This window comes from Gopherus evgoodei, chromosome 5 (genome assembly GCF_007399415.2).
Source record: "Gopherus evgoodei ecotype Sinaloan lineage chromosome 5, rGopEvg1_v1.p, whole genome shotgun sequence".
Taxonomy (NCBI): Eukaryota; Metazoa; Chordata; order Testudines; family Testudinidae; genus Gopherus; species Gopherus evgoodei.
In genome coordinates this window covers 130,591,999-130,609,810 of record NC_044326.1, presented here as the reverse complement: position 1 = coordinate 130,609,810, position 17,812 = coordinate 130,591,999, and the positions used below count along the sequence as shown (strand labels likewise).

The following is a 17,812-nucleotide window of genomic DNA, read 5'->3' as shown; positions in this document are numbered from 1 at the left end:
GTAGACTGAATTGTGTGTGGACAGAAGGGGGGCTTGGACTCGAACCTGAGTCAGACCCCTGCTTTAGTGTGCAGTATAGACATACCCTTAATGTTTGAAAAACCAGCCCAGAATGTATAGACACTAGCAAAGTCTACGCCCTGCAGTTCACCCCCACTGCAGCTCCCCAAGTGGTCGCAATGGTAGATGGCATGAAATGGAGAGGGCCTGGTTATTTTTACCACTGTATTGTCTAATCCTGCCAACACGGATAGTGCTGATGCCCTGTGCTTGGTGCGCACTCGGGCAGGGGACATAGAGGTAACCGACAGGAAAGCAGCATGTGAGTGATCCAGCACAACAAACTGCAAGAGTGTTTGCAAAATAATTCTTCAGCTGTTAGAATATTTTTCTGCAGTTTCCTCCTGTTCCTGTTGATAACACAGCTGCTCACCGAGCAACTTGAAACTCGCCAGGCGCTCTATCATACAATAGAAACCAGAGCGACATCTCTGAGTGAATTAGGGTTAGGAAATCTCGTACTGGTCATGTGTCGGTTTCCCCTCGTTCCCAGGAGACCTAGTGCTTTATTCCTACTGACAGTGAACCCAGTTTTCACTGCTGTGACATGAAAGAGAGACTTGGGCCCCTAATTTCTAACACACTCTGACATGTTGGCCTGCTAAACCCAGGGTTGTGAGTTCAATCCTTGAGGGGGCCATTTAGGGAACTGGGCTAAAAATCTGGGGATTGGTCCTGCTTTGAGCAGGGGGTTGGACGAGGTGACCTCCTGAGGTCCCTTCCAACCCTGATATTCTATGTGGAACTCCAGACACATACACAAGCTGAACCCGTGCACAGTAAATATTAACCATGAAGAAAGAGCAATGGGGAAAACCCGCTGAATACTGGATGTAACTTCCTTTTTTCTTCCTTGATGGGCCATTTTTCTTTTCGTTTCTTTTGCAGTTGAAAATGAAAACCATTGTGACTTTGTGAAGCTGCGTGAGATGCTGATCCGAGTGAACATGGAGGATTTGAGAGAGCAGACGCACACCCGGCATTATGAATTGTACAGGCGCTGTAAGCTAGAAGAAATGGGATTCAAAGACACTGACCCTGATAGTAAACCATTCAGGTATGAAAGCATAACAAAACCCATATTCCTGTGTGGGTGTGAGTCATTGGTGAGTGACAGCAGTTGTTTTTCCTTCTACACTCTCCTTGGGGGTTTTTTGTTTTCCCTCATCCAAACAGCCAAACATGTCACCTTTTCAGCACCCCAACTCCTGGCTGGAGTGAGTTAGATCCAAAATTAGACTCTGATTGCATTACCACTAAGTCAGCCTGCACCTAAATCTGAGATGTGTGTGTGCTTTGAGTCACCTCAGAGAGTGAGTAACCTATTGTGAGGGGACGTTGTTTTAATTGTGAAGGGAAACAGTGATGTTAATCCTTGAGATTGCAAAACAGATCACTGCAAACAGGATTTCTCTGAGCCTTGGCAACACAAACCCAGGTGTGGTCCATAGCTTGAGGTAAAGCTACAGCTTTGTTCTCCTCTCACCAATGCTTGCGTAACATCATTGATCTCCATGGCATGTGGGAGAGGAGTCAGACCCCGATCTGGAAGGTAAAGTTTGCCCCTCTCTCTCTTAGGCCAGACTGACACCAGTGTTAAGCTTCAATGACTAGGCGAAGTTCCACCGGCATGAGTGAGAGGGGAGCCAGGCCCCTGCTCTCGAAGCAGCTCAAGTGTGAAGTTTATTTGATTTCCTTTCTAGAGAGCAATGACTTAAGATGGGCTCAGCCCTTCCCTTTCAGGAATCCAAGGAATTTCCATTGCTTCCTGTGTACTTGAGGCCACTTTTGCCCAAGTTATAAGTAGAAAGGAAATGGGGAAAGTACCTAATTGTATACATGGGGTGGATGCTAGTTTAAAGTACACCCACCCCCTTTCCTGCAGTAGTCGTATTTTCAAAATGAGGGAAACAGTAGTGTAGGGATTGCATCCATTATTCCTCCCAAGACAAGCAAGCAAATATGCATTCCCTCGAGTCTGAGGAGTGGTCTACAGTGGGCACGTCCACAGCAATCCTGTTCCTCAGCTGGTTTACATTACTCTGTCAGGAGCAGTAAGCATTCTATTTATCTTAAGCCAAGCTGGCTATGAGACCAGACCGCAGCAAACTGTTTACACTAAACAGAATGTTGCAGAAAGGAAGCATGTCAATGAGAGGCCAGTATCAGTGAAGTTAAGCTCATTGCAAGAATGCAGGCCATAGGCCACTGCTTGTGCAGGCTCCATGAGGTGCTAAAATAGGAGGAAGTGCCTGTGTTCCTTAATAGAAGGTTTTAGGTTTTGCTTTTGGCTTTTTGTTTGAGCAGAGGGGGTTTGTTCCTCTCAGTGTCTCTTTACTAGTGTAGTCCCCTTGCTTTTCCTCCTCTTTGTGGAATCCTTTCCCTGTCGCTTGGGTTGTTAACTGACCTATCGATTTTTCAAATAAAAGCTAGAATGTTTGATTGTAAACGGACAGTAGTCTGGAAACGTTTTCCTTCACTGGATGTAAATGTTCAGATTCTGGGAGTTTTCTCTGGAATGTAGGTTTATGCCTCTGTTAGCTAGCTGAAGTTACAGCGTCTCTTGAGAGCTGCGACTGGAAGGATTTGCTGAAATCCCAAATGGCCTTGCGTTTATACTCCTCCAGGCTGGAAGTGTTTTCCATATGTAACTTTGAATTGCTGGGCCAGATTCTCTGCTGGAATAACGGCAGAGAGGTCAGCGGTGTTGCCCCAACAGAGAATTTGGCCCAGACGAATTCCAGGGAAGTCAGTGGTATTACATGAACAAACAATTTAGCTTACTGGCTTTCACGTATCTGAAAGTTTTGCACGAAGGGTGAGATTTCCGACTGTAAAATCCCAGTCCAAAATAATAAGGTGATACGAATAATTTTGTCTGTCGACGGAGAAAACCCTGCATGAGCTGGCCAGCCTTCCTCCTTCCACGCCACCCTGTTCTTTTGTTTGTTACCGAGATGTGGGTCGCAAGGCAGGATATGATTAAGGGAGTATGGAGTGCTTTCACTTTGGTTCTGTAAGGCTCTGCTGCTCCCTAGGATACTATATTACAACTGCAGTTTCTAATCTTCACTCAATGAACAGATAAAACTGAAAGCACGCACAGGGAGTGGCTCTGGTGATGAAGGTGGTAGTGTTATCCAGAGCCTATACTTGGACACTTGAAGGATTTCAATTAGAGATGGGACATAAACAGAACCTTCTATCTAAAACTGAGTTTCAGATCGATTGTGATTCATTTCTCTGGATCTTTACCTATTACCACCAGGCTGGGACTGTGTCCAATCCAGATCCAAAAGAAGCTCCTTTTCATTTTCCCATTCTCAGATGGTGAGAATCTCACAAGAACTGAACCTTATGAGATTTGCACCATTCAAGTGTTGGGAACCCAGCTAGGTCAGCCGGCATCATGAGACTGCTGTCTCTGTCTGTGGCTGATACTGCAGAAGAGCAGCTCCTGAGAGACCCGTTCCTGCAAGGGGCTGTGAGCGGAGGTACTGTGTGCAGGATTAACCCCAAGCTGTAGCAATCTGAACGCTGTTTGATTGGGATTGCGCAAAGGGCTAACGAAGAAAATCACTGCATGCAATGAAGAATAAAGCACTGGCCCGAAGCAGGGGGCAGATGTTTCACTAACTCAGTTTTAATTTTCCTCATTGTGTCTATGCACAGAATGTAGCCTGTGTGTAAACCCAAAATCCGCATCAATGGAGCTTTACTTGGGACTGTTTGTTCTCAGGAATGTAACAGCAAACGCGAGCTATCCTTTTGACTGTGATTTTCAAAGCCACCAAAGGAATAAAATTAATGGGAATTTGGCTTCCAAATCCCCCAACTCCAAAAATCGCAGCTGTATGTGTAGGTGTGTGTTGGCCTATTTTATCCCCCCGAGGTCTGCTGCAGCATCTCACTGGGTAGCAAATCAGTGTCAAGAAACAGATTCCTTTGTGTTGATGGAGGAATGAAGAAATAAAACTAAAAGATGATGATTCAGAGGAAGAATAATAGTCCTTTACGAAACATACCAGCCCAGAATCTGTGTTCTGTTAATCCTGGATCCATAGATCCTACCTAGGCTAGATGCCGGACAAACAGAAGATGAGGCAAGAAGATTGGGAGCAGAGAGAAATGTATAACTGATCAGCCGTGGAAGGCTATGTTAGCAGCTGGATTGCAGTAAATGCATACGCAGTAGCTACGTCTGAAGCCGAGTCACTCTTGCTGCCTGTTAAGTGACTTGCAGACTCTTGCTGCCTGTATCTTTTATAGAACTTCCCAAACTGGAAGTTCCTTCCAGAAGACTGGAACTGGGATCCGGACAATGTGATCAGGTCTCTGCTCTGAAACTCCATGGCAATGCTGAGTGAGGGGTGACATGCCAAGAGCCCCAAAGCCTGGGGCGAATATCTCTGGTCCAGGCACTAAGTGTAATCTTGACTATTTTTTCCCTTGTGTATTTGTAATAGTCTCCAAGAGACCTATGAAGCGAAGAGGAATGAATTCCTGGGTGAGCTGCAGAAGAAGGAGGAAGAAATGAGACAGATGTTCGTCATGAGAGTGAAGGAGAAAGAAGCAGAGTTGAAAGAAGCGGAGAAAGATGTGAGTGATTGCTAACCAAAAGGATTACGCACGGGGGTTTACGCTGGGAGCTTGACAGGGACCTAAAGGACTTAGGCATTTGGATCCCACTGATAGTCTGAGAGGAAGGATGGCTCAGTGTTTAGGGCATGTGCCTAGGTGTTAGACGTGGGTTCAAACCCCTGCTCTGCCACAGACTTCCTGTGGGACCTAGGGCAAGTCACTTACGGCCAGATTTTTAAAGGTGTCTAGGCACCTAAATTGATTTTTCAGAGGGAGTTAGATGCCTAAAACCTGGCCTAAGGTCCCTGTGCCTGGACAGTGGGGATAATAGCACTTCCTGGCTTCTCAGGGTTGTTGTGAGGATACAGACATAGAAAGCTGTGAGGGGTTCAGATACAGTGGTTGAGGGGTAGCAGATAAATACCATAGCCATAGAGAACTCCCTCAGGCTTCTTTGTAAAATCCCAGCTGCCATGTAACGCTGGCTCTCCAGATCGGAGTCCTCCCTGCCCAAGGAAAGGGGCATACTTGCTAGGTCATACTGCTCAGTGGTTCCCCTTGGTCCAAAGCACTGGGGACAGCTGCAGTCTGGGGAGCTGATGGCTTTACAGGATGGCACCCAGCGCTGCAGACTGTCTAGCTTTGAAGGGCCATGTTTCAACCATTATAGTCCTTTGAAACCTGGCTCCTGCATAGCCTTTCAGCAGCTCAGCACTGTTCCCTGGACTCCCACTCCCACTGCAGGGTCGGGGTTTCTCAGAGTGCAGTCCCAAAGGGCACACCCGAACTGTCGTTATCCAAGAGGTCCATGTGAACAAGAGCTGCTCTGTGGAGCTCTACGACCGAGGGCCTGATTCCCTGCTTCCTTGTACCTTGTGTCGTCCTGTTATATCTCTGCAAAGGGGGTGTAACATGCCACCGGGTCGGAGCAGTAGCATTTTGCACCCACTGTTTACTCGCTTTGTGCAAATGTAGCTGTTTCCACATGGTGCAGGGCCCAGGAGAATCAAGCCCTGTGTGTGTAAGTGCACAGATATCTGAATGTTATGAGACATTCTGGGGGGCTTTTCATCAGGTGATCACATAGCAGTTTTGCTGGTCACCAATGTACAACAGTTTGTCACTGCACACACATGAAAACACAAATTGTATGAGTCTGTTCGTTAAAATGAACAAGACGCATCGCTCTAGTCTTCCCAGTGCTCGGAATTGGGAATGAGTTATCTGGCAGTCCCCCAAAAGCCAGAAGATATGGTGGGAGAGAAATGCTAGTTGACTTGGGTCTTTCATGCGGTCATCTCAAATCCGTGTCAACACTTAGATGTTTAGGGCAGTTCTCACATGTAGGCTTTCCTGCAGCGAAAGGTGAAATCCTAACTTTCCCTGAAGCCCATTGGCAGAATAACTAGTATATAATCACCCAGCAATACCTCTCCATACTTTGCCCCTCCTTGTAGAATACCAGGAATGTTTAAAATCCCTTTAGGAAAATATCTTTTTAAAATCAGTAAAACTTGGTTTTGTGGTGAAGGCCCTGGACTGGGAAGATCTGCCTTCAATTCCCAGCTCTACCACAGCCTTTCTGTGTGACCTAGGGTAAAATTTTCAAAAGTGCCTCAATGACTTAGGCTTCTTCAGGCATAAGAAATTTTTGAAATGGGATTTAGGCTCCTAAATCCCACTGACTTTCAGTCTGACCCTTATTCTTTCTCTACCTCAGTTACTTAATACTCCCTTTGGTCGTCTTGTCTGTTTAGATTGGGAGCTCCTCAGGGCAGGCGCTGCAGTTTTGCTATAGTTCTGCTGTATGTGTGTGCAGAGCATGTAGACCAAAGGGACCCCTGTAGGAAGTGCTGTAATTCATACAAATAATACAAAGCAATATTCTTTTTCCCTCTCCCCCCCCCCCCTCCAACTCTATCATCCCCTCCCTGTCTGGGCAGCTCCATGAAAAGTTTGACCATCTGAAGCGGACACACCAAGAGGAGAAGAAAAAAGTGGAGGACAAAAAGAAGGATCTTGAGGAGGAGCTGAGCAACTTCCAGAAGAAGAAGGCAGCCGCTCAGCTACTACAGTCACAGGCACAACAGGCTGGTTCCCAACAAACCAAGAAAGACAAGGACAAGAAAAAGTAAGGGTCTGTCGCACTACAACCTTGTGGCCTTATTCCAGTGTGTGTGTGTTTTTTTCTGTTGCGTGTCTGTATTTGCTTTTTCCCATCATCAGACTGGAAACTGGGTTTTTTACCAGACTGATCAAATAAAATATGATCTCCAAGGGGCGGGCCGGGGAGATGATGTTAAGGTTTCATTAGAAGAGTACCATAAAGTTTAATTTATCCCTCTGCTTGGTTTGAGAGAGCAGTCAGAAAGTGGAGATCTAATCTGTGATTTCTCAAGCATATTCGGAACCAACTTTGGGACACTAAGGTTACAGACTTATTCTCATGAGCTCCATAAGAGCGTCTCTACGTGTACTTCCTTTCCCCATTTATACTTCAAATATAGTTCCTGATTCTACATACTTTAGGGTTGCGATTATAGCTATAAACGCCTTTTAAAACCAAAAGCTTAACAGCCATGTCATTTTGACATGAATACTTGGTGGGGTTTTTTGGTTTTGTTTTTAAACTATGGTACCTATAATTACAGGTTAATTTAATCCATGTAGTATCCATTCAACATAATAAGATAGCACAACTGATACATCTAGCAAAAGATAAATGGCATTGTATTTTCTATTATTTACACTCGTGAGGCAAATTCTACTCTCAAATACTTACGGGGCTTGTATCCAAGGGCAGAATTTGTCCCTTTATTGGCTTTGTTCCATACACTGCTTAAAAAAAACCCAAACTGTCTCAGGATTGGAGATTTACAAGTTTGACAGAGCTGAAATAGAATAAGAATGGACTGTCTGTATAGCAGAACAGGACAATCTAGTCTAACAGGCCAGTCTTAAGTAAGAAGTACCAATAGTTCCCCTCTACCATTCTCAGATAGGGTAGGCTTCCCCTTGGATTCCTTCCCAGGTTGCCTGAGATAAAAGCACACATTTATGTTACTGAAATCCTATACCCGATAAAGAGAGTGATACTGTAAAATCTCACTGAGTAACACACTTTTTAATCCACACAGAACACTGTTGTCTCCAGACCTCAGTAAATGTTTAATAGCCAGTGCTCCAGCAAGGTCTTGCATTATACATATGGCATAGGGATTTCCTGGTATTCTATGAAATACCGTCGTAAATAATTTACACTAAGCTGTCGCTGACAAAAGAAAAATGGTTGAAGTGCAATTAATGATGTGGCATGTTTTGCTTTTGAGTTGGTCACCTAGGGCTTGTCTGCACATGGAGTTATTCAGGAATGGCTGGTGTGCTTTAAATTCCCATCCTATCTTAATCTGAATTAACTCTCAAGTGTGGGGAAAACCTTACTTGCTAATTGACTAACTTCAACTATTCACAAGAGGACTAGTGCAAACTAGTGAGCTTCTACTTTATTTTGTGTACACTAGTGTATTTTTCTACAATGGGCAGTGGCACTGTGCTCTCATCCTTGTACCAGTAGAAGCCGGTGTGTGTGTCTCGTTTCTGCTGCTGGATCAGTGCTCTGAAAATCACACCCAGCAAAGACATTTAAAACAATGAAGAGCCAGTTCCTCACTTGATGTAAATCAATGTAGCTTCTATGGCGCCATGGTGGCTTATTCTAGCTGAGAATCTGGCTCTAAAAGCTTACGCAAAGACCAGCATAGAGAAAATACAGCATTTTCATGTGTACTGGAAACTCATTTAATTAAAATAATCCAAAAAGCAGATCAGTACAGAACTAATAATATCTGGCAGCAACGTTCCTAGAATGCTGAGATTTCTCCCTTGTGCGTTCTCTGTAAATAGGTTAGACTGGAACAAGGGTCCTGCCTGGCATGGCTGTACCCACATTGTGTTCCCCTAGTATTATGGCCTTTTTCTAAGTAACTTGGAACTTTTGATGACCTTTCTCTACTCAGAAATCTTTTAAATGGCGCTGCTAATGTAATATTTACATAAAATCTGCAATAGGTTTCTTCATCCCTTCTGTATCAGACTGAAGCTATATGCAGTGGGGTTTGATTTTGTAACTTTCAAGAGATGTTAGCTACTAGTTGTTCCTGTGAATTCTTCTGGCACCTGCATGAGATTCGTGTATTATGTACGTCATGTTTCTAGTTGCCATTACAAATCACATGGTTTCTATTCTGCCATAGAAATCCAGTCATGAGGAACATGCACTTTGCTTTGTAAATATGTTTAAAATAGTCTTGCCTCTCAGTATCATTCCACACCAGCTGTTGGGAGTTGCTCAAATTGTTTTATAATGTTCAAATTGCTAATAGAAGCTGGAAAGGAAAATGCAGATGCATCTGCATTGTAGCATATCTTGGTTCCGAAAACCTTTAAATTTTCTCTTGCACTCTAGTGAAATGCTACAGTTTTAATAGGTAAGGGTTTTTATTCTTATCGTTAAACTGCGGTGGTATGACTCTGATGTTTTATCCAATTACCAGTGGAAATTAGGCTAATCCCTGAAATGCTCTCAGCTGGATTTCCCTTGTAGCCTCTCCAGAATGCAATTTATTGGACTGCTTCTTTTTAAAGGTGGAATTACACATCTGTAACTTGGACCACTGAGACTGGATCAAAATTCTGCACAAGCCAGATTGATGAAACAGGGCCAACAAATCAGGAAAATAGACTCTGTCTTATTCGCTATTGTCCTATATTATTGCCCTTCTATAAATCGATGGTACGCCCACATCTTGAATACTGCGTACAGATGTGGTCTCCTCATCTCAAAAAATATATACTGGCACTAGAAAAAGTTCAGAAAAGGGCAACTAAAATGATTAGGGGTTTGGAACGGGTCCCATATGAAGAGAGATTAAAGAGGCTAGGATTTTTCAGCTTGGAAAAGAGGAGACTAAGGAGGATATGATAGAGGTGTATAAAATCATGAGTGATGTGGAGAAAGTGGATAAGGAAAAGTTATTTACTTATTCCCATAATACAAGAACTGGGGGCCACCAAATGAAATTAATGGGAAGCAGGTTTAAAACAAGTAAAAGGAAGTTCTTCACACAGCACACAGTCAACTTGTGGAACTCCTTGCCTGAGGAGGTTGTGAACGCTAGGACTATAACAGCGTTTAAAAGATAACTGGATAAATTCATGAAGGTTAAATCCATTAATGGCTATTAGCCAGGATGGGTAAGGAATGATGTCGTTAGCCTCTGTTTGTCAGAGGGTGGAGATGGATGGCAGGAGAGAGATCATTTGATCATTACCTGTTAGGTGCCCCAGAGGGAGTGAACCTGGCATTGGCCACTGTTGGCAGACAGCATACTGGGCTAGATGGACCTTTGGTCTGACCCAGTACTTCTGTTTTTATGTGCTAGGTGCTGTACAACCATATGCTTAAGTGCTTGCCTAAATCCTATAATCTTAGTTGTGGCCTTGGCATTTCTTCATACCTACGTGTTCCAGTGGCAGTTGCTGGCAACGAGTGTGGTCATGGCACAACCAGAGTAGGTCCCTTTTAATAAGATCAGTAAAATGCTTCTCGGCTCTCGCCTGCTCCATTGAGTAGGTCGTCGGCTGCATACCTGGATGTGTGCATTGTATTACTTGCAATTTCTCAGACAGGCACAGGAGTTGAAACTCTTTTGTTTCGCTGCTTTAATGTAAAGTCACTTTGTAAAACAATACAAGAAACTTCTCTTCCAACTTCCTTTTAATGAAAGGAATTTTCAAACTGGTGCAAATATACTAGGCCGTATTCTGTCCTGGTGGAAGTCCTTAAACTACACCATGCAGGGTGTTCAGTTGGGACCTGGGACAACAACCATTGAAGAGAGACTCCATTTGATTTCAGTGGGATCTGGATCAGACCAGTAGGCTACATTTTCAAAAGTGATGCGTGACCTTAAAGTGCCCAACTTGAGCTGTCTTAAAGGAGCCTGGTTGTCAGAAAATATTAAGCATCCGCTTTCTGAAAATCAGAATCTCTTTTAAGGTGTCTTAGGTTGGGCATGCAAAATCACTAGCCACTTCTGAAAATATTGGCCTAAGTCACTATCAAACAGTAACCTAGTTTGGACTAACTATGTGGTTTGTTCGTTTTTCTCCACTGTTTTTCTTTGCTTTTGCTTGTCATATAGAATAGAATTGACTCCGATTTTAAATTTTGTTTCATTTCTTTTAAATTTCATAATCCATTTGCATGGGCGTCCACCGAAGCAGAATGCTGGTGTCAGCTCTCCCATCTTTCTTTCTTTTGGGTTTCTATTATTTCTAATGTTTTTTTTTGTTTTTGTTTTTTTAACTTGCAGTGCAAGCTTCACATAAAGCCTGGCAAGCCAAGGATGTTCCTGCATTCACCTGCTTTTGCAGTAACGTGTCTCTGCCATCTGTTTGGTTTTTGTTTTTGTTTTAAACACCAATAACTATTAACTCATTTAATAATGGAGTGGGTGGGAGGAAGGTGGATGAAGCAGTGAGCATCTGGAAATTGAGGCGGGAGGCGTCGTTTTTGTTTGAAAAGTTGATGCCATTTCTCTCTCTGGTAAGAACAGCAGCAATAGATCAGACCTGCCACTTGGCTTTGAATTGAGAGCAAGACTTGTGCTTCAGTGGCTTGATCCTAGGCCACTTAAAGACATTGGAAGGGTTTGAGGATAAGGCCTTAAATGCTGCTGTTACTCGTTTGCACACACTGCTCTCAACAGGCCAGACTGATTCCCCTTACTTGCACTGAATAGCAGAAGTACTCCCATGGAAACCTGTGAGTTACTTACTATTCAGTGGGAATAAGATCAGTGCAAACTTAGCCAGAGTCTCCCCAGTCCATTCCTAAACCCTGAAGTCCACTTAAATGAGTTTCTTTGATAGCTGACTTGTAAGACTGTAGAAATCCCATTGTTAGGTTTTTGTGTGTGTAGGTAACAAAAGAGCAGCTGACCTTGCATGCTTATTCTTGCATGAGTTTACCTTATGGATAATGACTTTTGGCCTGGCTTTTTGTTATTCACCCAACAGGTTAAATATTTTTGCAATAACTCTTCTCTATTAAGTGTTGTGGCTAACCCCTAAAAGCTGTGCAATGTGCATCAAAAGGAGCTGAGTCCTTCATCAAAAACTAACCCGGTGACCGAAACCCATCCCAAAACTCGAATACACTTTCCACAGATTGCCTGAGTAAAAGAGTCATCCAGCAAACGCGTAAGCGCAAGCGTAACTTTACACATGATATAGTTCAGTTGACTTTAGTAGGAGTCCTCACGGGAGTAAATGTTTGCTTATGTGGTTGCAGGATCAGTCTTGGAACATAGTGTCCTATGTTGGTAAGTGCCAGTGAACCATTAAAGGTGTTAGTTAAACTCCATTAACTTCAGTTACTCTGGGCTCCTAAAGTGGAGAGAGAATATGGCTGTTCAGTCTCTTTACTGGGCTAAGATGTAGCTTATCTTGCTTGACAAAGGCATAATAAAGGTAACATCAATGCACTGATCAGCATTGCGCAGCCGGCTAAGGCTTGGGATGCAAACAATAGTTTGCATTAACAAACAGTGACTGAACATCTAGCATAAGCCAGGCCTTTTTTTAGGGCATACTTGGTGTGAAAATTGACCTAACTCTTTAATTTGTATTTTCTATGCCATTGCTTTTCGGACAGAGTCTTTTCCTTTCTGATATATTCCAAGAAGTGGCGACCCATGTTTACCCTATGACTTCTGGATTTCTTTCTCTACTGCTGATGTTCTGCCAGCTTTCCCTCTGCTCCTAGCTAGGTAGTCTCCTGTTTCTTTCTTTAAAGCACTCTTGAAATTAACCCTCTTCACCTGATTCCCCCACATTCCAACTTTGCTTGTTTCTACCCAAGCACAGGGGTTGTGTAACTACATTCACAAAGGCAGGTTTGGGAGTGGTGGTTTTGTTCTCTCCCCCACCTCCCCCCCAAGTAAACATGGCTCTTAAGGAAGGGGAAAAAGGGTGGCTGGACAAACTGCATAAATTTAAGCAGAGGAAAAGCAGGGAAGAAACTATTTTGAAATTCAAGCTAAGTTGTCATGTGAACATCACCATCATTGGAAGGACTGACAGTTGCAGTAGCCAGGTTTAAATAGCAGTAAAAATCAGAGATCCTTCCAGTTTTGCTTCAGCTTAACCGTACAAACTCACTTGGTATTGAACACATGAAACCAGTTTCCTAAGCATGGACTGCATTTGATCATGCAATATGCTCAAGTTTGAAGCTTGTGTAGTGTGCTTCCATCAGCTGTGTCTGTGTGTGTCCTATTTTTAATTAACACAGGTGGCGGGGGGTGGGGGGGGGTTGTGCCAAGTAAGAGAACTTAATTTTAACATTAGTTTCTCCTGCTTAGTTAAAAAACCCTTTCAAGGGAAGCTTGGCAGAGAAAATTAGCTGAGACTAGGTGGGTTTTAGTTTGGACACAAAACTGCTGCCAAATGTATTCAATGCTGGGGGGAGGAATTGGTTTGTTTCCCTTTTTAGCAAAGAACCATCGTTTTGGAGAAGCTGGGAATAAAATTTAAACTTGCAATTTTTTTATTTTTTTTTTGGCCTAATGGCGCACTAACTTTTAAAAACCTCTGGGCCATGTTTAGCTTGTTACTGCTGCACTTCTTTCCTTTCTGTATCTGTGCCTTTTTCACAGTAGTCCCTGGCTCTGCACGGAATAAGGGATCCCCTCAAATCTAGTTGGATGTGCTTTTTCACCTATGCATGTAAGTACAGCAGCAAGAGACCTCTCTGCCCACTTTTGAAATGAACGAACGTTGACTTTTCTACAAATGGCAATGCTGAGGGTTCTTTAAAAACTTTTACTAAACAATGACCATCTTCAGCTGGGATTTTCAAAGGGACCAAAGGGAGTTAGGCACCAGCTCCTATTGGCTATTAGGGACCCCAACTCATTTGAAAATTCCAGCTTAAGGTAGCATTAGCTTTTTCATGACAGCTATGTAACCCTAACTCTTGCTTGTGAGGATCTGCAAAGGGTAGGATGTTTAAAGAGCAATGACTAGTCACTGATAATGCTGCATTTACCGGAGGTGCTGCGATGTCCATTATTAGGCTGTTATAAATGAGCAGGAACAAACAATGGAGCATGCAGATCTATGCATTAAAGCACTCCTTGGATATGGAATAAAACCCACAGGCAAAGTCTGAGTGACACAGTGGCCACTGGGGAAGACTGATACTTGTTCCAAAATGCGCTGCCGTGAGTATTGGAGGTTGACTTTCAAAAGCACAGATTAGGCACCTTATTTCCACTGACTTGACATCCCCTTGGTTATAAAGGGGTCGTTGTTCAAGAGTGCTCAATATTGCCCTCACTGCTCCTCTTTAAATCTTTGGGGAAACTCCCCTTGATGTTTCGAGGAGCAGAGTTAGGCCAACACCAAGGGCTCTGGAAAATCCCACCCTGTATATAATAATTTATCTAAGAATGAGGTAAATAGTGTGCCCTTTCTTCCTCTGGGCCTTGGGACTGTGGTTATCAGTGGTAACTATGGCTACCTGAGTACTTCCAATGTCGACTTTCAGTATAGAGTGACATGTCATGTTTTGTGGCTGATGGGAAAGGGGGAATTACAAGGTATTCCACTCAGCGGCATCTCCAACAGCTAGTAAAAACGGGCCATGGTTCTGATCTGCAGACTGCATCCACTCAGCTGCCAAGGCAGACTGTGTTCCTAGCTATGGGCTACTGGGAGTTTTCTTAAATACAAGATCACTTATCCTTTTGCTGCCTTGTATATGTTACCTGCTTATAACTCTTGTCAAGAAGACTTTTGTATTTCTTTTTTTTTTTTTTAACACAATCAGTGGGTTTTTTTCCAAGTAGTTCTCATTCTACTTTTAAACTGTTGTGATGAAAACCAGCAATGTCTTGTGTGGGTTATCAGATCTGTCCATTTGAATCGTGTTGTGATTTGCCATTCTCAGACTGTTTCTAACAGCTTATTCCTGTCACATCCTTTCTCCAGGGAGCCCAACTGCATTTACAGTATAGATCATCTAGGAGGCCCTAAGGGCCAGGGTGTGACAGCAAGGGATTATACAAATAGGAGGGGTGTGGTTTTTTTAAACTAACTGAAAATAAAGCTGTGAACAGCAGTAGGAATATTTTGTGTACTTATTTTTAAATATATGCTGATGGCCTTTAAACTAGAAGTGTAGAACATTATTACCTTGTTCTTTGAAAATAACCCATGTTTTTGTCCAAATGACTGTATACCTCCAGCCACTGTTAATGCAGAACTATATCTGTATGACTCTCTTAGATATTTTATTGATGTCAAAATATTTCATTTCTGAAGTTCAAAATGAATCATAGCTTTCCGCCACAGTTCAGTTCCTTTTTTTGTATGTGCTCTGGGGTGCACATGTGAATTGTGCCAACACACAAAGTGGGAAAGGAGAAATATATTTTTACCCAAACACTCTAGTTTTTGTGTGGCCTTTGTAATTTACTTTTGTTGTGGTTGCTGGGTGAAAAAAGGAAGTGAACGTATGTGTGAATGCCAAGGGTGGTGTTGATGCAGGCATTTCTTGTTCTTTGGTTGATTGCTTTTGGGATGTGCCAAGGCGGGTCACAGTGGCAGCATTCATTTTACCCCATTCCTTCCTCCTCTTCCCCTGTTCACTAAACAGTGGCTTGATGGGCCCAGACCCTTGCAGTGCTCCTGCTGCATTAAAACCTTCACGTATGTGTGCGCACACACTCTCCTTCACAGCTATCCTCCTTTAAAATATTTCATTTTCTTTTTTCCTTTCATTTGGATTCTGAACATTTTTTTCTTCTCTTTTCTGTAGCTTCTTCTTTCTGTAACGCTCACCTTGCCAAGCCCCCACTCCCTTTCTCCTAATGGGCATTAGAAGAGCCAGCAGGACATGTACACACCTGGTGGGAGAAGTGACCTCATTCTTCCATCAGCTCCACCTTGCTCTTTAAAGCATGGGTCAGGGAAGTGCGTAGCTGTAAGGGTCTGTTTGCTCCCCAGGGCTGACCAGGGTGTCTCCTCCAGGATTTTCAGTACCAAAACAAGAGAGAGAATAAGTGGAACAGAGAACTTGGATGCTATCACAGATATGACAGTGGGAACTTTTTTCCTCTGCCACCACCTGCACACTGCTGTTGATTAAGAAGTTTACAGATGATGGAGAGTGAGTGTGCAATAAGCCATGATTGCTGAGTAGTAGACGTAAGCTAGCACCAACTCTACCCTCTCTGCCAAACCATCCTGATCTGGTTCCTCTGAAAGCTGTGCAGTCATGAGGCATATGCGCCTGTGCATTTTAAACCATTTATTACATAGTTCCTTGGACAAGGATCACTAAGGATGAAGTGGCATGAGCAGAGAGAGCTGCTATTTGATACTGTTGTGTTGATGAAATTTGTTCAGTTATTTTCAGCTCATCATCTGCCTCTTCGTGTGCAAAATGGGATCTTTTCCTATGAAGTCCAGCCACACAGATCGCTGTCTCAGAAGACAATTTTTAACTGTGAACTCAATCCAGTAATTTTTACATGCTTGATGTAGTCTCGCTGTGGGACATGTGCATAACTTTCACTTGTTTGCTGTTGAATCTGCTTCTGAAGTAAAGAGCTTGAAAAGTGCCAAAAACTTGCTAAAAACAAAGTAAGCGTGTACCATAGTTTACTCATGCAAGTGGAGTGCCCTCTAGTGTCAGTGGGCTGTGTTCATTACGATCATCATTTTAGGTGTATTGTGAGGAGTTTTTCTAATCACTTGCTGCCAAGCAGTGGACGTTCATTGCTCCTGACCACGACTCATCGCTGTATTTCCGTGTGGAGTGACCAAGGGAATGCAGAGTATTTTATGTTGTCTCCTTTCTTGTTTACAGAATAAAAGCCACTATTGTTCCCAAACTTGCTTATGTGCTTTTTCAGAAGCACAGGGGGGTTTTCTGGCACTGGTAGAGGATTTGGACTCCTGCTGCTGGAGAAAGGGCTGGGCTTGGAGTGACAAAACCACCATTTCTTCAATCTGATTAAGTGGATTTGTGCCCATATATCAAGGAAATATTTAAATCAGCCGTACAAAGTTATCATGAATGTTAATATTCCTGGTATTAAATTTAGTTGGCTGAAACAGACTCTCCTCCTACTGAAGGAATGGGAGAAGAATCTTGCAATAGTCAAAGGTAAGGAGAAAACTTGAGTATGGAGTTAAGCCCCTGTACCTGGAACAGACACTGAGAAGAAACAACCTTCAGAAAATGTATTAAGTTCAGACACTTCCCTCATTGAGGCCTGGTGTTCTAAACATGGGGTTAGTGCATTGCTAGATTAAGGCCTGACTCCATTTAATATTTGACTTCTTCCACAGATTATCACTTCAGTAAAATGTGACCTTTACTGATTAGCGGAGTTTAACCTCATCTTCTAGAACTGCTTGATCAGGCCCTGATGTTACCATGGTAGAAGGATACTGGTTTGATCTGTATGAAGCATAGGACTCAAGGTTCTCAGTATGCTGCCACTGAAAGCCAATGGCACAATGTGCATTCATTTCAATGGGAACAGGATCATGGCCTATGTGACTTTTTAGTAGAAACAGCTGAGCCCAGGTGAAGTCACCCTTGGGCAGAGGGTCAGCTAGAGGCTTAGGCATCACTTAACTCCCTCTTGAAGCCTTCATTTGAGAATGAGAAATATGCATGTGCTCAAGGGTAGGGTAATGTTTTCAAAAGCACCCAAGTCCTTGCAGCATCAAGGCCCGGGGAAATGGGTGCAACTCTACTGCCCCCACTGGATGATGTCTCACCCAAGGAGTTTATAATGGCTATGCCTTCCAGCCAAGTTAAGGAACATTTACTTAACCCCTAGTCCATTTCCCTCTGCTCATGTGCTTGTGCCTCATTCCTTTTCTCCTTAAGTCACGGCTGCATGCTCTGAGTCCCTACAAGGGCCTAGTCAGTTCTGAGTATTTTTTTAAATAGAAAGGTAATTGTGGTAGGATATTGAAAGTGAATAGTCACTATACACCCACCTTTGGCTTTTGAAAATGCATGGCCAGAACTGCTCCCCTGCCCACATAGTGTGGGCTGTAGTTTTTAGGACTAAGACACACAGAG

At 43.3% G+C, this 17,812-nt stretch overlaps 1 protein-coding gene across 4 annotated transcripts in view; it reads left to right on the top strand.

Annotated features, from left to right (window-relative positions):
- Positions 1–17,812, top strand: part of SEPTIN11 (septin 11) — a 72,242-nt gene extending 54,430 nt beyond the window's left edge. Inside the window, exons 7-11 of one of the 4 annotated variants that reach the window (XM_030565143.1) lie at positions 949–1,117; positions 4,527–4,659; positions 6,585–6,772; positions 13,362–13,431; positions 15,527–17,812. In XM_030565143.1, the coding sequence (XP_030421003.1) occupies positions 949–1,117; positions 4,527–4,659; positions 6,585–6,772; positions 13,362–13,386 (515 nt within the window). In that variant the 3' untranslated portion in view covers positions 13,387–13,431; positions 15,527–17,812. Of the gene's footprint in view, positions 1–948; positions 1,118–4,526; positions 4,660–6,584; positions 6,773–11,015; positions 15,159–15,526 lie in introns of those variants that run through there. The other 3 variants (XM_030565145.1, XM_030565144.1, XM_030565146.1) reach the window with 3 other exon arrangements.